At 31.2% G+C, this 22442-nt stretch overlaps 1 protein-coding gene across 1 annotated transcript in view; it reads right to left on the bottom strand.

The window, feature by feature from the left end:
• Nucleotides 1-3428: 3428 nt before the first annotated feature.
• The window catches only part of LOC111623708, a 62307-nt gene continuing 43293 nt past the window's right edge, over nucleotides 3429-22442 (bottom strand). The window contains exons 16-20 of the mRNA XM_023366396.1: nucleotides 20015-20162; nucleotides 10428-10565; nucleotides 7066-7134; nucleotides 3639-3833; nucleotides 3429-3561 (exon numbers count right to left, since the gene is read on the bottom strand). Coding sequence (XP_023222164.1) covers nucleotides 3520-3561; nucleotides 3639-3833; nucleotides 7066-7134; nucleotides 10428-10565; nucleotides 20015-20162 — 592 coding nt within the window. The 3' untranslated portion in view covers nucleotides 3429-3519. The remainder of the gene's footprint in view (nucleotides 3562-3638; nucleotides 3834-7065; nucleotides 7135-10427; nucleotides 10566-20014; nucleotides 20163-22442) is intronic.

Below are 22442 nucleotides of genomic sequence, written 5' to 3'. Positions count from 1 at the left end.
GACTAAAATTCAGTTTCGTTACAGAATAAGTAATGAAAAATTCCGTGCTAGTGTTGCCACCTTTTTAAAATTGCTGACCCGGACGGCAGGTCAGGTTTGTTCAAACAGAAGTTCCTGACGCATGCGTAATGTCATTTTACAATGTGAAGAATAATGTGCAGTGCATGCCGGTTCTAAATCAGGTATAGTTAGCGAACAGGGAGACTTGGGTAGGAGTAACGTAAGTAACCTAGTTGACTTAGCTCTATTAGATATTGGAGGTGTATATTATGAATACGAACGAATTGTACAACAAACAAAAATAAAAAAAAAAGGGGTTGAAAGGTTGCGCATGATATCCCCAGGTTAAATTAATAGTTCACCCGGACAGTGAGTCTGAGTCGATTCTCTGACTGTCCGGATGGTAACACTATTCCCCGTGCTCATTTCAATCGGTCCGAATTGTAGGGTGCAATGAAAATATGAAATGAAATGGTTCAAATTTTTTACAAGATATTATTATTATTTATTGTGNAAGCTACTACATTATACGATAGTAAATAAAGTTCTGCTATTAATTTTAAAAGTATTTCTCTTGTCATTTTTTGATCAAACCCGATGTAAACAGGTTGCTTCCAATTTGAAAAAAGAAGGTTATTATTGCAACCATACACAGCACACCTAGTACTCGGCATTTTGTTCTTCACCTAACATAAAAATATAGCTTTAAATATTTAATGACTTATATTTAAATCATCGTACCTTATAAAAAACTTAGTCAAATAAAACAATTATAGAAATATTAAAATAAATCACTTCGTTAATCACAAAATTGGACGAATATTAAAAGCGAAAACTAAACACGTGCACACCCTTCTCTATGTAAACAGAGAGGTCAGGACTCGTGCTGACGTCACTAACTTGCCATTCCTGGCTAACATTGTAGAATAGGGATCTGGCTATTCTTGTGGTATATAGTCCTTGCGGCCGGATGGCCGAGCGGTCAAGATGGCACCACCGCTCTGGGGCATCCGGGAACGAAAAAAATCTCCAGGAATCTTTCGGGGGTGGTCCGTTCGGATATGTCGTGTTGTTGCTAGAAAAGGATTTGGTCAAATTGGTTGTATCGCCTCAGCTGAAAGGGGCAAACTAATAACTATGGCTCTTGCAGTATCTGTTTCTGGAAACAGCATTCCGCCGTTATTTGCGTTTCCTCGAGTACACTTTAGAGACCACTTTCTGCAAAATTCTCCTCCTGGTTCTACTGGAACAGCAAACTCATTCGGCTGGACTAAAGAGGAGCAATTTCTAATATTTTTAAAGCATCTCGCTGAACAACTAAATGTACAAAAGAAAAGCCTATACTGTTAGTGCTTGATAACAACGAGTCTCGCCTCTCTATTCCCGGATTAAATTTCTCAAAAAACAACGGTGTCGTTATTTTATCTTTTCCCCCACACTGCAGCCACAAGCTCCAGCCATTAGACCGGAGTGTTTTCGGCCCATTAAAAAAATTTATCAACTCTGCACGTGCTTTGTGAATGAAGACTAATCCAGGGAAAACTAACACCATCTATGACATTCCCGGTATTGTCTCTTTAGCACTTCCATTAGCAGTTGTGCCATATAATATATCTAGATTTCGCGTATCTGGAATTTATCCATTCAACAGAGATATTTTCACTGATCAAGACTTTCTTCCAAGCTATGTCACGGATCGTCAAGATCCGAACAGTCCCGCATCTGCAGCCGAAAACATTTTCATAGAACGATCAAATAACACAGAAGATTCAACAACTCATACAGATTCATTTATAATAAATAAATTACTAATACATGTGCAGAAATTCCAAATCCGAACATACCTTTGGCTTCTGGTCTATCTGGTACTCCACCAAATGCGAAAACCTTAGAAGATTGGTTTGGGGCACCCGGTTGGCGGGGATCCAGAGCAATTGCTTTTTTTGTGCCCATAGGATAACGCACCACCGTGAATCGAGAACATTGGAATTTTTTGGCGGCGATTGGTCTCGTATACGCGGAACCCGTCCCTCGCCGCACGGTGGGATAAAAAGACTCTCTGAAATGTCTACGGGAAAATATGAACCAAAAGAAAAAAACTTTGGTCATCCACCCATCGTCGTTAACCAATAAAACTTATTTTCCAGTTGTGTCGTTTTTTATCGCTGTATTGTTACGAATAATTTGTTATTTAATTAAAATAATAAAAGACTTGTTATTTTAATTCAAAGAAATAGAATAAATTCAGTTATTGTAAGAAACAGATTGAAAACCTTGATAATGATTAATTGGTCGGTTAATCAATTATCACAAACATATTAAGGCTATAAGATCTACCATAAATACAGTATTTCCATTGTAAATGGAGCCAACCAGTTCCATTATTCTTTGGATATGATTCTCCAACTATACACGATAAATTGTGGAATCTACACCAACGTTGAACCCGAATTCGTGTGCTAAGTTAAAACTCTAAGGCACGGCTATTTTGATTATAAGGTAATCGCTTATTGGTGGAAATAACCTTTAAATTTAATTAAAATTGACCTCAGTACGAGAAACAGTAAAAGTATTTTAAGAGATTTAATGTTGTAGCATTAATTTTATGAAATGGTATTTTTAAATTATTGAGTGGTTTTGACGGGATTATACGGGGTCTTCCAAAAAGAATGCCACCATTGAAAACTACTGTAATTATAATTATCATCCGAGAAGTATTCGACGTACACCAACCGATGGAGTAACCGTCCAAGTTGTCTCATCTCCCATCGACGCTCGAACGTCTAAAAAGAGCCATAAATGAAAAAGGCAACTCTGCAACAGAGAGGACATTTTGTGTTCTGCAGTTCATAAAGTTGCAATCACGAGTAATCTGCAAGAGCCACAGAATCGTGGCTGCAGCAACCACACGTATTCTGTAGCCAGCCAAAAAAGAATCGAGTATTTGTCGACAGGCACTGTGGGGTGTGTGCACCGAAAAATTGTAAATGAGCAAATGCGAAACACGGATGGTTTCCCAATGTTTCAATATGTTAAAACATTCTCGGATAATAGTTAACATAATTACAATAATTTAAAATGGTAGCATTCATTTTGGAAGATCCTGTACTGTCAACTTTATTACATATAGTTAATTATAACTAAATAATAGTTTAAAATGTAACTTAACTGTGCATACGGCAACTAATGTAACTGTTACGTACTGTACATTGCATTGCTACTTTTCATTATTTGATATCAAACAGCACCAATAAAAATGCTTAGAATTTATATACACAGAGGCGTAGCGTGGGTGTCGGCCGCCCGGGGCGGAGGAAAATTTTGCCGTCCCCATTACGCTACGCCACTGTATATACAGCATTCTTTTGAATAATAAAAGTTCAAACACGCAATTTCTTTATTACTGCATTTTACAATTATTACAATCGTTTGTTAATTAATTAATTTATTATTTTCTATCTGTACAGACAAAATTAGTGACGATGGCGTAGTGCTTTACCGGTATAAATACAATTCAAATTATATTAAAGGAGAAAATCCAGCTTCTTTCAATTCTTTATTCTAGAATATTTTCAAAATAAAATGAAATTATTTACATTACAAAATTTTAATAATTTCATAAAAAATATAGATATTACCATTAATATATTAAATTTCTCTTGAACTAATAGTTCAAATTTAGATTTATGTTCTTCAAATTCTTTGGAATCTTTGTGTATGGAAGAAGGTAGAGATTCTAATAACAACTGCTGCACCGGTGGTCCTCCACGTTGCACTCTCGCTTTCAGATATTTCTGAGGATGTGCAGTTACTCTCAAATATGATTTTATAACCTTTTGAAAAAGATAAATGGATAAGGATCAAAAATATTTATAGAAAAAATTATGCAATGTATTCTCATTAATCGGAGAGTTGTTCGGATTAGCAACATTATAAATAAAGAAAAGGAAGTCAAAAAGATCTATAGGGCTAAGTGCTACTTAACCGCGGAGGTCCGGTAAGATTATAATGGAAAAATTCACAGCCACCCGTACATTTTCTACCTTTAGATACAGAAATACTTATCATTGCGTTACATACAGACGATAACAAAATGTTTGCCTAAGTGCTTAGTTGCTTTGCAAAGTATTTCTCGGAACATATCCCCGTTAAGTTATTGTAAATACATTTGCGTATTGTCTTAGAAGAAATACAATTTTATAATTTCAAATTCACACTATCTGTCGTAACTTTTTTGACCAGTTAAATGTGTAAATAGTTAATGAATTGTAACGCTTATCTATTCTATTAACATTCCTGTAATCGTACAAATATAAAATTAGGCTAAATAAAAAAATTATTAAGAATAAAAATTATAAAATCCAGGAGAGAAATATCTTATTTTTACAAATAAAAGTTTACCAGCATCTGATGGCCGAGGAATTTTTAAACAATTTGCATAAGTGTAGGCAAAGTGGGAGCCTGTAAAGGAAAGTATGTTGGTTGTGTTCTGACAGTTAGAGAAAGACAAAATTTCTTTTTGTAATTTTAGAAGAAATATGTCAGAGTAAAACGGCGTGTTTTTGACTTTTCTATTATAATTTAAGGAACTGCGTCATTGAATAAAAAACAATAGAAAAACTAGTGAAACAAATTAAGTTTGGGTATAAAAATTTATTTCTAAAATTTTTCTTTCTTGCATTATAAAAATTTCATCAAATTAAACAAAAATTATGTAATGGGTTTCCTTCTAGAAGTCAGAATCTCTTAAATAGTATTCTCTTGGAATACTGTAAATGTGAGAGATCCAAATTGTATCAATGAGTGTTTTTTGTCATTAATTTGCAAAATGAATTAAAAATGATTTGTTATACAAAATCTAGAGATGAAAGGTATGATTTCAATCAAAAGATACAATTAAAGTAAAATAATAATACAGTATTTCTTTTTATATCATAAAGTTTATTGATAGACATTTCAGGTAATTTAATAAATAACATAATGTAAATTAATTTATATTTTAAAAATATTTATAAACTATTGAAATAAATTATGATTCTATAGCTATAAAAGAAAGCTACAATGACTGTTCATTTGTAATATTTTGTAAATTTATATTTGTTTTTGTATTTAACACAAGTTTTTTCAATTACTTAACTACCAAAATAATAAATTGTAACTGTCAGATGATGAATTTAAAGCTTTGGTTTTCAAGAACTGCTTTAATATTCTTGTAAGCTAAGCTAACTTGACTTAGTAATTATAAATAGCTTTAGAATATTTTTAAGATTCCTTCATTTTACAATAATTATTTATTATAAGAATAGATAATGCAACTTAAATCTAGTTAATGGCTTTTTCCATATTTAGTTAATGAATAATTTTGTTTTTATAACAACATTCGTACATTATAAAATATTTAAAAAAAACCAATGGAGTCAGATAAATTGTCTTTACCCAATTGTACTATTAACTAGTACACGGAAAAATAATTCTCCTTTCCTCTCTGACTTCTGAGGCTTTAGAAATTCCAAGTCCGTAGACTGGTATAAAAAACAAAAGGACCCACGGAATGCTGGGAAGAGTTGATAATATGTAATAGCTGTAAACACAATGGTACTTGTGTCTTCTAATAGATAACCTGTATTGCATTCTGGTTGTAAGAAACCCTATTGAAGAGGCCAAAAACGGCAAAATGCATTTGGGGTGAAGTATAGTGTAAAATAAAAAACTATTTTTTTTCTCTTAAAGTTAATATGTTGGTCCTTTTGTTTATTATACCAGTCTATGGACTTGGAATTTTTTAAGCCTCCAGAAGTCAGAGAGGAAAGGAGAATTATTTTTCCGTGTATTAGTTAATAGTACAATTGGGTAAAGAACATTTGTACATTTGAAATTTTAATTAAGGGTATACTTTACTTTAAGGCACTTTGTTTTATAGTGTGGCAGTCTGCCATTTTGTTGTATGTAATTACTGTATATAGAATTAGAACTCCTTTCTATAATATTTCTTTTCTATAAATAGTTCTTCTTTCCTATCACCCTTCTTCCTTCCGCTTTTAATCCTTTCCTGTCGCCTGACAGGAGCGGGAATATTCGTGGGTCCTGATTGGTGGTTTTGCCAATGGGGACAGGGAGGGGGTCCTGCCCAAAGCGATCGTTAGATGCGGGGTCAGAAAACGGGCACTTTTTGGATTTGCCACCGGAAGGAAGGTCAAGGGAGAGAGATCAAAGGACCGTGCGTGAGATGGAGATCAAAAGTGAGAGCCCAGATAGAAAAGGTGGGACAGAGACGAGAAATAATTGAGATATCCATTCCTGAGAGGTCCCTACAACTACCTCGGTGTATATTTGTTAACAACTGCATAATATTAACCCCAATGCTGACGGATTGTACATTCGCCGTTATTAATCATCCAGCTCAGGACCCATTTGCCTAACTACCGGTAGATTCCTCTTACTATCGTTCCTTCTCTATTTCTATTAGTTGTAGTGTTAGGTTAAGGTTAGTTGTAATTATTTGAGTTTTAATCGAAACTGTACGTAAACAAATTTTTGTTTGGAAAATCTGAACGAGAGCGGAGACATTGTAAATATATCTGTGTAATTTCGTCTCTGTGACTGGCATCAGTTCTCTGTTAAATAATTCGGCTAATAAAACTGCTCGTTCCTCGTGGCTTGGTCATATTATTACGTGTTCTACAATCGAACCTTTCACAATAGCACTTAACTAATATGGCACTTTTCAATTATATTTATGTTTATTATTTTTGACAATTATCTGCCTCTTAAGGAAATTTGCAGGTTTTACTTATCTATTATTTTTACCCTGCTTTATTTTTTTAGACTTCTATAAGGACTAGCAAATGAAAAAAGCTGTGTTTCACTTTATGGCAGTGCATTTGAACCTAACTCACGGTATTACAGAGATAAGTCTATATACAGTAGTCATTTTTCTGTCACATATACTTGTGTAATTAAATGTGCCCTCATTTAAGGTAAAAAAAATTAGTAATTAAGGTGAAATACAATTCCATTACAAGTAACAAGAATATTAAACAGAATCACAAATTAAAACATATCTACTGGTAAAGGAGGACAATCTTCACTAGTGAATCTTCCATCCCATATGGTGACTTCCAAACTTGCTAATTCCTAATATATAAAAATTATCCATTTAAAATTTTAGCATACAGTGAGAAGTTATACATATATCTTATAGATTTCAAAATTTAAAACCAGTTTCAAATATCAAATGATTATTAGTTTTCCTTCTTTAAAAAAAATACGTTCGTTTTGGAATTAATTATGCAAATTTTAATTTTAAAAAAAATTTATTTACATTTAATAATTTTTAAAGAAAATTTGCATTTTAAGAATTACAAATTTAAAAATTTTTGTCTAAATAAACACTCTTATGAAACAAGAAACCTATTATGTAATGTATTAAAATGGGTAATTTAGTTCATGCCTGCCAGGACGTAATTGTTACCAAATGGCAACTAGCGGCAGTGAAACGGCATTTTGTGTTCTGGAATTTTGCGAAACAAAATCTGTTACATTAGCTTGGTGGCACTTTTGTTCAAAGTATCGAGAGGAACCTTTGACTAATTCTATCCGATAATGGTATACTCATTTCTGGAAAATATGACATATGCGTGTTGGCAAAAGTGATGGCCAACCCTCGGTTTCAAACAAACGTGTGCAGAATTGCGCATGTGGACCTCTGAAAAACGAATTGATTCTAATGGGTTTGAGGGACCTGGGTATTCCACAAACAACAGTGTGGCAGGTTTTAAGAAAATGACTTTTTACAAAGCCAGCCATACCATGCAGCCTTGCTTTTGGTCCTAATGGCTGATAATCCACCTTATTATGAAAACTACCTCCTGATAAATGTAAATGTAAAACATCACATGTGGAAATCAAACATTTTCTAAATATATTGGAGAGGAAACAATCATTTAATGCAATAGCTCCCAAACTGTTTTCCATGGAACCTTAAGATTCTGCAAAAAAAACTCAAAAACTAAATTTAAAAAGGATTTTAAAACAAATCATTAACAACAATAAATAACTGTCTTTCATTTTGATAACTGCAAAACAAACTTTTCAATGAAAAGACATTATACTTAGTAAGTACCAGGTTCTGTATTATTCCATTTCTACAAACCAACAATGCCTCTTGCAAACCTGAACTGAGCAAAAACAAGTTGAAAATCAAAGCTGCCTTATACAAAAACATTTGTGAGCATTTAACACACATCACAAAATAGCCATTGAAGTACTTTCCAGACACCAAGGGTATCAACCGGGTGCAAAAACCATTTCTTAACTGAAATAAACCATACGTTGTCTGTGCCACCAAATGACACAACTTATAATAAAGTATGAAGAGCTTATTGAAATTTGAAAATAATATACAGAAAGAAGTGAAATATATAATAAAATTAATTAGAATACATAAAAAAAATAAATTAAAAATACACATACTTTTGACATTATTGTGCTAGTTCTGAAAGTTTGTCATTTTTCATTTTACATCACATAAATCATTTCTATGAGAGTTAAAAGGAATTCAGAATTTATCGTTTTTACAGTGGATGTCAGCCGCCCGGGGCAAAGGAAAATTTCCCTGTCCCCTTATTTAGGTATCTCAATTTAAAAGACTAAAATTCAGTTTCGTTACAGAATAAGTAATGAAAAATTCCGTGCTAGTGTTGCCACCTTTTTAAAATTGCTGACCCGGACGGCAGGTCAGGTTTGTTCAAACAGAAGTTCCTGACGCATGCGTAATGTCATTTTACAATGTGAAGAATAATGTGCAGTGCATGCCGGTTCTAAATCAGGTATAGTTAGCGAACAGGGAGACTTGGGTAGGAGTAACGTAAGTAACCTAGTTGACTTAGCTCTATTAGATATTGGAGGTGTATATTATGAATACGAACGAATCGTACAACAAACAAAAATAAAAAAAAAAGGGGTTGAAAGGTTGCGCATGATATCCCCAGGTTAAATTAATAGTTCACCCGGACAGTGAGTCTGAGTCGATTCTCTGACTGTCCGGATGGTAACACTATTCCCCGTGCTCATTTCAATCGGTCCGAATTGTAGGGTGCAATGAAAATATGAAATGAAATGGTTCAAATTTTTTACAAGATATTATTATTATTTATTGTGAAATTTTGCCGCCCCCTAAAAAGTGCTGCCCGGGGCCGCCCTGCCGCCCTCACTATGCTACGCCACTGCATTTTTAATATTCAAGTTTGATACAGTGCTTATAAACTCAGTTCCACAGTTCATATTTTTGGAAAGTTTAGCTTTGTTGGCTCAAATTGCAGACCAATGTGAGAACTCAGGCTAGCATTTTTCTAATTTTGGCAATTTAATTATTTAATATTCATTCCAACAGCAGAAAAATTATTTAAGCCCAAGATGAAAAATATAACAGAGGAAGTTTACAAGATTTTCTCTGTACTAACATTTCCTTCGTAAGTGATGCATCTTCCAGGAAACCTACTCGTTGGAAGAAATTTTTCCTAAAATCAGAGATTGGACTAGTAGCTAGCTCTCTGAATAAGTTTGCAAAATTTGGGCATAAGAATAAAGAGGGAAAGAAATAAAAGAAATAAATCCCAAATAAAAGGAAAGGACATGGGAGGACAGAGAGAGAGAGAGAGAGAGAGAGAGAGAGAGAGTTTGTCCATTCGTTCATCAAGGTGGCGACCATCCACCGTAGTGCTCTGCTGCCGCCACTGACCTTCTCAGTCTCTCATCGTACTCATGGAACCTTTGCCATCCCATTGATTTTGGGATATATTTGTGAGCGACCGACTACATTCCTGCTGTCATCTGTCCATCCATCTGTCCTTCATTAATCACAAAAATGAAGTTAGATAGATGAAAATCAAGACCAGGATAGAGAAAGCTTACCCAATTTACTATACAACCTCTCATTAGGTCTGGACTGGAAGTCAGACCATTGATTTCCATTAAAAGTTTTTACCCTACTATATAGAGCAATAAATTTGGTATAGAACTGATTCTTAGGATAAACTGCAATTAATAATATATCATTCTACAATAAGACATACAATATTCATGTGATCTCACATTTAAAAAATTTAAATAATTTATATTTTGATTCAATCTGAACATAGGTTTTTTTTTAAAATAAAAATAAGATAAAAAATTGCAGCTTGGCATTGTGACGCCATCACCATAAATAATTGCGTAATATTGTTCTACCCTTATTCTAGACTTCTTTGGCAAGTCTGTTATTGATATTTTGCTTGTCTTTCACTCCAAATAGAGTATAATCATCTTAGTTTGTTCTTTATATTAACATTTTGGAAGACTATAGCTTATAATAAATTTTTACTATATAAAATAATTTTAAAAGTAATGAAATATTTAAAAATTTATATTTAATTACAAATATTAATTACAAGAAATCTTAAATTCTTCATATTTTTCCTTATAACGTCTTCAATCGGAGAATATTGAAATTCTTCAATGATATTCTTTGGAACCCGTCCTTTAAATAATGGTGTAAGATGAATACCGGCAAGAACTCCTCCTCTAAAACATATTTAAAAAAATAACTAAATGATTTGATATGCAATTAAATTATCTTAAAATTTTATTTACATTTAAGAGTAAATAATAATAAATTTTGTAGTGTTAAACAGGTCTGTCCAGGGTATAGTCACATAAAATTGAACTAGTTACTGTAATTAATTTAATGAAGCAAGCAATTCATCTTTAACAATGGGTAAGATCAGCACTTTTTTGGGAAAAGAAAGGTGATGGAATACTCATTTCATTACTAAAAATATATTACATGCATCGTACACAAGATTCGGCACACAAGCAGGAGCAGGACTGTCTTAATAATTTTGTTACCAATCTTCTATGTTCAACAGAGCAATTCAACGCTGACCAAACATCAAATTTTCAAAAATTCTTTTAAAACTTTTAAAATATATCGAAAAAAGATGATGGAACACCATTCCATTGCATTCTATGACAAAAAAAGCACTGGGTAAGATTGATGAAATGTTAATGATCTGGTTTATTTCTTTATTTGAGATGGTCCATTAATGAGTTCAAAAAACATTAGCATTTCTCCACCCTTACTCACTGTTAAAGGTGTATTGCTTACTTCAGTATACAGTTACAATTTAATGCTTTTGAAAAAATCAAGAGGACAGGATCAAAATCCTGAAAAATTAGAACAGCTTTTTCATCTCAATAATTTATATATATATATATATATATGTTTTTTCTGGATTAAATATAATTTACTTACTTCACTTATATTTGGATAATATTTTAAATTTATCAAATACTATGTTCAGTGGTGCATCCAGAGGGGAAGGGGTCCTTGGCATTCTCCAAAGGAAAAAAAAAAAAACTAGAAAATTTCACAAAAATCATTTCCTAATTAAAATTCATTTTTGTATTTATATCATGTTGTGTCTTCTATTTCTACACTGCTAATGAATTAGCAGCCATGTGTTGGGAATTGTATTGAATTTGCATTAAAAATTTTTTTATCAGTTCAATTCAACCTCCTCAAGATTAAATCCCGAGTGTGCCACTAAGTTAACAATATAAAATTATTTTGTATGTTGTCTCGCCTATTGTGTTGTAGTAAGTATTTTAGAAAATTTAATTCTTTGGAAAAAACAAGACAGAATATCTGAAAGTATAAAAAATAATTTTTACTGAAATCAATATTTTTATTTTGGTGTACTGATAAATTATAATTAACATAAAAATTTCAGGATGTAAAATTGTTACACAGGGTTTCAGAAAGAGCACATCTTAAATACCTGAGGCAGTTGAAGAGGGAGTCACTATTAATTTCAAAGAAATGGACACCCTGTCTACAACATGGTGCAACATTTTTGAACTGGCCAATAAAAATTCGCATTAATGATAATTTAAATTATATTTGTTATTTATGTCATAATAACTAATGTGAAATTAATTGATTTTTTATTCATTAATTGTTTAAATAATATACATATTTTGAATTATATCTCGAACATAACATATAAATTCTATTTGGTTCTGATGAAACCGTGTTGTAATTTACTTTGCTTTATACAGATACACTACAGTGACTTTTTTCAGAACACTTGGCAGATTATTCATCTCTTTATTTAGATGGCTGAATAAAGAGATGAATAATCTGCCAAGTGTTTTGAAAAAAGTCACTGTAGTGTATCTGTATAAAGCAATATAAATTTTAAACGCAATGTATTCTAACACAAACACTGAACCAAATTTACGGTGTAGAACGATCAACTAATCATAAAAAACAAACATTTTCGAACCCCTTCTGGGCTCTTCATCAGGTTTTAGCTCATAAATTCGATGAAGAGCCCAGAAGGAGTTCGAAAACGTTTGTTTTTTATGATTAGTTAATCATTCCACAACGTAAATTTGGTTCAGTGTTTGTGTTTGATATATAGGTGTGGTGAGTAGTGAGTTTTGCAATGTATCCTATTTACATAATCAATTGGAAAATGTAAAACAGCATTCGATTTTTGTTTTAGCTGTTTTGTTGTATATCATTATTACCTGATAATGTCTATTTTTATATAGATGAAAATGTTAGTAAAATTTTCTTTTCATAGTGCTGCTGTTGGTTTGTGCTCTGTGTCAAAAATGAAACTAACTTTTAGTATAGGTTTGACTGAACAACACACAAACACATGTCAGGGTGCATAGTAAGGTCCATATATGCTGATGAGTGTGAGTGATTACACAGCACACAGTAATGAACGTAGCACAAAGATATAGGAAAATGAGAAATACACATGTTTTAGATTAACATGTGAGAAATAGACATTTTACTGTCTTGCTTGATATGCACATGACTGTTTCATGCTTTCCCTGTGTTGTTCACTTACACAGGGTGTCCTTTTGTACCAAATCAGTCATGCTCTACAACTATGTAACTGACTTTTTTCGTATCATACATTGTTTTTAAGATGTGAGTGCTAACTTATGAATTTTACCATTATAGGTGCTGCTAGTGATGTTGTCTCATAACACATTCACTTTACTATAAGTCACATTCATCTGTTACTTGGTGAATGTGTAAGGACTTTACTATGCACCCTGTATACTTCTGTTATCATCTATACTAAGTTATTTATCAAAATAATACTGATGTTATCTTTAATAGTTCAAGAAAGGTATAATGGTATTTTCCTAATCTCTCTGCTCCACTGATCTGCCCCTACAGAATTTTATCTGTTCCTAAAATGAAAGAGAAGTTGAAGAGTAATAGAACCAATAGCAGAGTTTAAGTCTTAGTGATAATAGCCTTTTTTTTTTTTTTACTCTATCTGCCCTGTGAGTACGAGGAGGAGAGCCTGACATATTGCCCAAAAATAATTCCCGAGTTGCTTGCTTATATTTGATCCTGATTCCTCGAGTAGCAAACTGCTACCTTAGCCATCTCAGCCATTGGCAAAATGCATTAAAGATATCATCAAAAAAATGTGTCTTCCCATACTATGTAGATAAGTGATACCAATGCTGGCAGAAGCATGTAGCTTCAGAAGAAATTTGCTTTGAAAATGGCAGTGTAAAAGTGTGTATATTGTGTAATAAAATCTGTAGTAAAAGTTATATAAATATTATAGTCAATAATGTAAGCATACAAATTCATGACATTTGTGCACTGGTTGGGCAATGACACGAAGAGCAGGACAGGACATCAATCACCACTCTAGAGCCTAGATTCTCAATCCGTGGAACACAGGTACTCCGTGAAGCCACTTCAAGTGTTCCTCAAAAAGTTAAATATACAATAAAAAAATTGTTGCAAAAGAAAAATCTATATAATGTAAAATAATTTTTGTATGGGAATGTATGGGTGGCATGATGACATCAATATGGCTAACCGCCGCACCTCCTCATGTTTTGTCTGTAATCTTAAAATTTTGGATACTGATTTACTTTCATGCTCACAGTGTTTGAAAAATGCTCATTTTTATAGTTATTGTGTTGGTTGTGCTACTTTCCATAAATTTAGTAAAACTTACAAAAAAAGTTGATGAGTCAACTCACTTTATCTCTCCAGTTAGTGACAAACCAATTAATAATAAAAATAAGCAATGTAGCCTCCTGCTCACCTGAGCCTAATGAGTCAACCCGGTGTGATAAATTATTTTTTGAAATTAAACAAATTTAAAGAGGTATGGAGAATATAAATCAAACAAATAAAAGCATAAAGGATTCAATTCAATTTTTATCAGATAAATTTGTTAAAATTAACAACCATCTTAACTCTCTGGAGATAAACAATAAAAGGTAACAACAAGATAATAATACAATAATAACAATAATAACAACAAGAAAATTCTACAATGTAACGAGAATTAAATATAACACAAGAAAAATTAAGGTTTATGGAGCAAGATGTTAATAATTCAAGTTTAGAAATTGCTGGACTTCCTACTTTGTTAAATGAAAATTTAAATGTTATTGTTTATAACATAAAGTCATGACATTTGTGGATAATATATTTGATAAATTATCTATTGTAAATGCCTATAAGCCTAAATTCCTTCCAAGTAAAAGAAATTTAATGCCACATAAGTTAAAGCCAATTATAGTGAAATTAGCTAATATTACATTGAAGCAAAAAATTATTGATAAAATTAAAGAGAATAAACTCAAAATTACCTCTAGTGCATGTAATGAAGAACATAAAATTTATATAAATGATCATCTTACACCATATGATAGAAATCTTTTTTTTTATAAAACCAGAGTTTTAAAGAAGGAGGTGAAAATACTAAATACTTGGACTAAAAATGGTATAATTTACATAAAGATAAATGCAACCTCTCCACCTTCTATGTTAGAGTATATTGAGAGTTTATTTCCTGATGGAAGATCTATTAAAACATAATAAAATAACTAATTTTGATAGGGATGGACTCTATATATTTTATAGTAATGTAAGATGCTTAAATAATAAATATCAGGAGATAAATCATATTATTTCTGGATATGACTGTAATTTTGGAACAATGGCTTTTTGTAAGACATGGACAAATGAAACTCACCCTCATTTAAAATAATTTTAATATGGAAAAAATCGAAAGACAACCTAACCAACATTGAGATATAGTTTTGTATATAAATAAGGATTTGATTTATGAGGTAATATCTGATTTGACATTTAATAAAGAGTACATAGATGTGATGACAATATCTATCAATAAAGTTTTGATTGTGGTTATTTACCAATCTCCTACTTCAAACTACAGTTTATTTTTTAATGTAGTAAATTTTAATTCATTTCAATATTACTAAATTAAGGAACTATAAATTTTTTGTTTTGGATGAAACTTCTCCTAAAGAGATTTTTGACTATATCATGAGTGTAAAAGCTAATACTCTGGACATTGAGAAATATATTTATTTTAAGACAAATAGCAAATATTATTGCATTATCTTATTTTATTAATAAATCCTTCAAATGTGGGAGGTTTCTGGAGAAACTCAAACACGATCTTGTAATACCAATATTTAAAAATAAAGAATCTAAACAGGACTTGGAGAACGATTGTCCGATTGCTATCATTCAGAGAATAACTAAAATAATTGAAATGGCTTTCTATAAAAGATTTTTTGAATTTGTCAATAAATATAATATCATATCTAATAACCAGTATGGTTTTAAAAGAGAGGCCTCTACAATCGATGCATTAACTCATCTTAAACAATGTATTATTGACGGTGTCAATAATTCAAATTTAGTAATGGCACTGTTTATCGATCTTCTGGCTAAGGCTTTTGATAGCATGGATATCAAGATATTAAAACATAAATTGTTCAAAATCGGACTGAGAGGAGTGCCATCGGAGTGGCTGATATCCTATTTATCAAATTGTATGTACTATGTTAAAGTAACTAAACCTTTTTAAGTGAACAAAGGTGTCCCACAGGGATCCATTTTGGGCCTTTTACTTTTTAATACAGTGGAACCCCAGTTAACAAACGTCCTGGTTAACGACCAAATCGGTTAACAAACTTTTATTTTGCAGAAATTTTGTCTCTGATAACGAACAAAATTCGGATAACGAACGTAACGGTATTTTGTGTGAAATTTTAGTTGGTGTTAGGCATGCGCGAGTTAAGCATTGCTTTTCCGAGTGATTGTGCTATACTTCTTTTTTTCAGTTTTGTGATTTATATATTTAATCAATATGGCATCCAAGAAAGAAAAAATTCATAGTGGCAATAGAAAACGACAACGCAATATAAACGACAATGCGCTATTGCATTTGAGAAAAATTTTGATTAAAAGAGTAAGACAATCAACTTTAGATCAATTTCTTGTTCCTTACAGAAAGAGTTTGTTTGTTTGTTAAGTTATGGCAACGCAACACTTGGGCGATCTGCCTAGGGGGAATGTTTTCTGGGAGGTGTTTTTAAGGGAAACTGGCCCCTATTTAGGCATTACAGATGTGGAGAAAACCCGGAACACTCCACGTGGCCAGCCCGTCTGAGCGAGGTGCAAACCCACAAATAAACGTTCGTGTTCAAGGTACAAAGACCACTTAGCCACTGGTGTGTTTATTTATCGAAAGAGACTTCGACTTGAAGAATCTACCGATGAAGTGTTACCCGTTATTTTTTTGGAGGGATTCCCCTTCTAAGCATTAAAGTTCGTATATCTCCATTTTTCTGCCACCAAGTACAACAAACGAAAGTATGTACTGTACAGTGCTATTTTATTAAACAAAGTTTACATGTTTGTTGCTGTAATGATGATACTATGTTTTCCTATATTTTCATCAAAGAAAATCTACTTTATATTACAAATAAAATCACAAAAATTTTGGAGACTAGAACGGATTAATTGCATTTGCATTAATTTCTATGGGAAAAATTGCTTCGGTTAACGAACAATTCAGTTAACGAACGGAGTCGCAGAACGGATTAAGTTCGTTAACTGGGGGTTCCACTGTATTTATATAAATGATATTATAGAAACTATTCCTGAAAATAGTATTATATTGTATGCAGATGATATTGTTATAACNAAACAAGTTGAAAATCAAAGCTGCCTTATACAAAAACATTTGTGAGCATTTAACACACATCACAAAATAGCCATTGAAGTACTTTCCAGACACCAAGGGTATCAACCGGGTGCAAAAACCATTTCTTAACTGAAATAAACCATACGTTGTCTGTGCCACCAAATGACACAACTTATAATAAAGTATGAAGAGCTTATTGAAATTTGAAAATAATATAAATTCTTTGTTGGCTAAATTAAGTAAATATATTGAAAATTATAATTTTAGTATAATTATGAATAAAACAAAATATTATTTGTTTGTCAAATAAAAACAAAAAAGCCAATCTAGGTGATTACAATTAAAAATTAATAATAAAACATATTCAGAGTTAATATTGTAAAATATTTGGTTATTGAAATTGATGATAAATTACGATAGAACAATCATATAAATAATTTAACACTGTCTTTATCTAGATTTATTGGAATATTGAAAAGAATAACGAGTTATATAAATTCTGAGACTGTTTTCCGTTTACATCATGCTTTTATGGAACCCAAACTTTAATATGGTATTTCCGTTTGGGGTACAGCTTCTTCTTTTGTATTGAACAGGTTGCAAGTGATACAAAATAACTTTATTAGAACATTATACAACTTACCTTATAATTCTTCTGTCACTTCTTATTATAACCAGACCAATATTGACAAATTAAAAGTTTTATATAAAAAACAAGTTCTTTTAGAAAGCTTTAAACTAATAAAGGTTGGCAGGAAAGAATCTTATTTAAGTGATAAGTTAAATAAATACTTTAGACCCTCTAACTACATTTATTTGTTAGAAAAATAATTTAATTCTACCAAAAGTTATGCACTGTTTTGGCTGAGATGCACCGATTTACCAATTCATATATAATATAACTGGAATGCTTTAAAAGAAGAATATAAAGATTTAAGAACTTACGGGCAATTTAAACAAGTTGTTAAAAAATTGAACTGTGTCTAGTTTTTTGTATTTTTTCTTTTTGCTGTTTTTTTTTTGTGTTGTTTATTTTTTATATTAGTATTTCTTTTGACACTTGGAAAAGGCCAATGGCCATAGTGTTGTTTAGTTAAATAAATAAATAAATAAAATAAAAATAACCAGCAAATGCTAATGACTTCTTATAGTAGACGGAGTGCATTCTTGATTTCAAAAAGGTTTGCACCCCTGCTTTAAAGCTGACATATTGTAAGTGTTCCGCGGAAAAAAAATGTTAAAGTTTAGTGTTCTCTGACTTCAAAAAGATTGAGAACCATGGCTCTAGATTGCAATATTGGCAATGCATTAATTAATTAAAGCAACAATGCCCTAATTCTGCTTGATTAATTATGTGAACTGTCATGGCAGTCCTTTGTACTCAAGGTAATGTATAGTGCTATCAACTTGTTAATTTAACTTCTTCATGCACACCAGGGTGTGTATAATAAATAAATAAAACCTACTTATTCGAGCCTCTAACCGGTGTGTGGAAATACAAAAAATAAACAACTTTGTAAAAAACAAACATTTTCCAAACACCTTCTGTGTCCTTCTTCAGGTAAAATGGCTGGATTCCTTATTCTAAAACACCGTCACGCAATTTTATAAAATAAAATTCGAACGAAGATTCGATATGCGATGTCGTGTCCCCATCATTCAGAATCGAATTTACTCTTCTCATACGTGTATGATGCACTATTTTTACTACGATCGTTACATGTCCTCATGCATCCTCATACACCAACTTAAATCTTAGTAATCATTATGTAATAAGACTTGCCAAACTAACGAAAGGGCCATTTCTTCTCGGGAGTTAATGCACATAGATGTAGTGTGCACTTTATATATTTCTATCGCTTCTAGCCATTTGAGGTGTTCCATGCGTTTTGTTTTGACTATTAATGGCTAGAGGCTCGAGTAAGTAGGTTTTATTTATTTAACTTGTTAATTATTTTTAACTGTTTAGTAAAGCAGAATTAATAAAACCACAACAGTTTCTTTAAAATCTTTCATATAATATATGAATTAAAGCTTATATAAATCATATAAAGCTTCATATTTCATATCATATATGAATTTGATTCAATTGTATCTGAATCAAATTAGTTGAGGATTAATAGATTTTTAAATCATAATTTAAATGTGTACATTAAATATTTTCTATAAATACATACAATAAAAAAANGAGAGAGAGAGAGAGAGAGAGAGAGAGAGAGTTTGTCCATTCGTTCATCAAGGTGGCGACCATCCACCGTAGTGCTCTGCTGCCGCCACTGACCTTCTCAGTCTCTCATCGTACTCATGGAACCTTTGCCATCCCATTGATTTTGGGATATATTTGTGAGCGACCGACTACATTCCTGCTGTCATCTGTCCATCCATCTGTCCTTCATTAATCACAAAAATGAAGTTAGATAGATGAAAATCAAGACCAGGATAGAGAAAGCTTACCCAATTTACTATACAACCTCTCATTAGGTCTGGACTGGAAGTCAGACCATTGATTTCCATTAAAAGTTTTTACCCTACTATATAGAGCAATAAATTTGGTATAGAACTGATTCTTAGGATAAACTGCAATTAATAATATATCATTCTACAATAAGACATACAATATTCATGTGATCTCACATTTAAAAAATTTAAATAATTTATATTTTGATTCAATCTGAACATAGGTTTTTTTTTAAAATAAAAATAAGATAAAAAATTGCAGCTTGGCATTGTGACGCCATCACCATAAATAATTGCGTAATATTGTTCTACCCTTATTCTAGACTTCTTTGGCAAGTCTGTTATTGATATTTTGCTTGTCTTTCACTCCAAATAGAGTATAATCATCTTAGTTTGTTCTTTATATTAACATTTTGGAAGACTATAGCTTATAATAAATTTTTACTATATAAAATAATTTTAAAAGTAATGAAATATTTAAAAATTTATATTTAATTACAAATATTAATTACAAGAAATCTTAAATTCTTCATATTTTTCCTTATAACGTCTTCAATCGGAGAATATTGAAATTCTTCAATGATATTCTTTGGAACCCGTCCTTTAAATAATGGTGTAAGATGAATACCGGCAAGAACTCCTCCTCTAAAACATATTTAAAAAAATAACTAAATGATTTGATATGCAATTAAATTATCTTAAAATTTTATTTACATTTAAGAGTAAATAATAATAAATTTTGTAGTGTTAAACAGGTCTGTCCAGGGTATAGTCACATAAAATTGAACTAGTTACTGTAATTAATTTAATGAAGCAAGCAATTCATCTTTAACAATGGGTAAGATCAGCACTTTTTTGGGAAAAGAAAGGTGATGGAATACTCATTTCATTACTAAAAATATATTACATGCATCGTACACAAGATTCGGCACACAAGCAGGAGCAGGACTGTCTTAATAATTTTGTTACCAATCTTCTATGTTCAACAGAGCAATTCAACGCTGACCAAACATCAAATTTTCAAAAATTCTTTTAAAACTTTTAAAATATATCGAAAAAAGATGATGGAACACCATTCCATTGCATTCTATGACAAAAAAAGCACTGGGTAAGATTGATGAAATGTTAATGATCTGGTTTATTTCTTTATTTGAGATGGTCCATTAATGAGTTCAAAAAACATTAGCATTTCTCCACCCTTACTCACTGTTAAAGGTGTATTGCTTACTTCAGTATACAGTTACAATTTAATGCTTTTGAAAAAATCAAGAGGACAGGATCAAAATCCTGAAAAATTAGAACAGCTTTTTCATCTCAATAATTTATATATATATATATATATATGTTTTTTCTGGGTAAAACTAACTTGACTTCTTGCAAATAGTATCATTAGTAGTATGGATTTTAGTGAGCTTTCATCTGTATTATAAATAGAAATGTCTAATCATTTTCAAATACATTAATTCTATAATCAGCTAATTTATCTGTCTGATTTTTGAATGGGATAAACTTTATGGCATATAAATATTTTTGAATAGCAAAAAAAGAAAGCATTGTGATGAAATAAGTCACTAGCAAAGAAATTTTGCATTATGTAAGTTTGTTGTATGCTGAACATAAACAAAAGTTTGATAAACATTTTAAATAAGATTTTTAATTTGGGGGTTTGATTTTTTTTCTTATTAAGATGAAGTCAAAGAAAGATGTTTCTTTTATTGTAAATTGTGTCAATAAATTAATGCTCAGTTAATATATATTATCCTTAATAATCTTTGCAAGTAAACTTTGTTTTGTCATCCTATATATTGACATATTAAGAAGTTTGATTTTTCATCAATACCAGGACAAATGTAATTTACTGTTAAATACAGTATATTATTATAGATTTAAAAAATCATTCAGAGTATTTATTCAAAAATGTTTTTTTTTCTTTTATAATAAGTTTTCACATTAAAAATTAATATTGACACAATTTTATCACAGAGATGTTTATCAGTATAGATTACTGTAATCTATTTTGTCTATAAAATGAAGATTAATGAGACATATAAAGATTTGATAATGAAAGGATATAAATTTATTTTCAAAATGAAATTAATTTTCACAAGTTTTACAAATTTGTTCATTACATTTCTAGATTTCTGCCATTAAAAAAAGATCCAAATATGAGTATTATTATGTATACAAACATAAAATTAAGATAAAATATATATGAAAAGCAAATTAGCTTTTAAAATAATAATCATAACTGGATAATGTGCACTTGAGGGAGTCAGTATAACAGTGGTCTTCAACTTGCAAATATAGGTATTAATGCCATTCTGTTGCTTTTTGATTTGAACTATATTCCTACAAAATGGGTTACATTTTAATTTACCTTTTTATATTTTATTTTTGAGCAAATAATGTCTCTGAAATGAATTTCCCTTTTGCTAGAGTGCAACATTGGTCCAGTCCCAAGAGCCAATGAATAACCAGTACTAAGATACATGTAACAAAGATGACTGACTTTAGTTATAATAGTGAACTTTTGAGTCTCAAAAATATGGAAAAAGCCATTTTTTGTGTGCAGCCTTTTTTTTCTGCAAAATATCTAATTGTAAATTCACTGAGGATAAGAATCTTGTTATTTTTGGTTGCATTACAGTATTGAAGCTATCTGTTGAACATCCATGGAAATATTGTGTTAAATATTCTTATTCAGATTAATAAGATTTACATATACTTGACTAAAAGGATAAAAGAGAATTTAGATCATGTGTATGTTTATCAATGTGTTATTAATCTTGGTTTATAATATGAGACTAAATTCAGATAAAGTTACAGGTATTAATAATTTTTTGAAATATGCACCACTCATTCACCATCCAGTTTTTTTCTCAAAATAGTACTGAGGAAAGTCAGACAGAGAGTAAGGTAGATGAT

Source organism: Centruroides sculpturatus, unplaced genomic scaffold, assembly GCF_000671375.1.
Source record: "Centruroides sculpturatus isolate CEXI.00-Female unplaced genomic scaffold, Cexi_2.0 scaffold49, whole genome shotgun sequence".
Classification (NCBI taxonomy): domain Eukaryota; kingdom Metazoa; phylum Arthropoda; class Arachnida; order Scorpiones; family Buthidae; genus Centruroides; species Centruroides sculpturatus.
The sequence above is the reverse complement of the archived record's forward strand: the minus strand, read 5'-3'. Positions and strand labels throughout refer to the sequence as shown.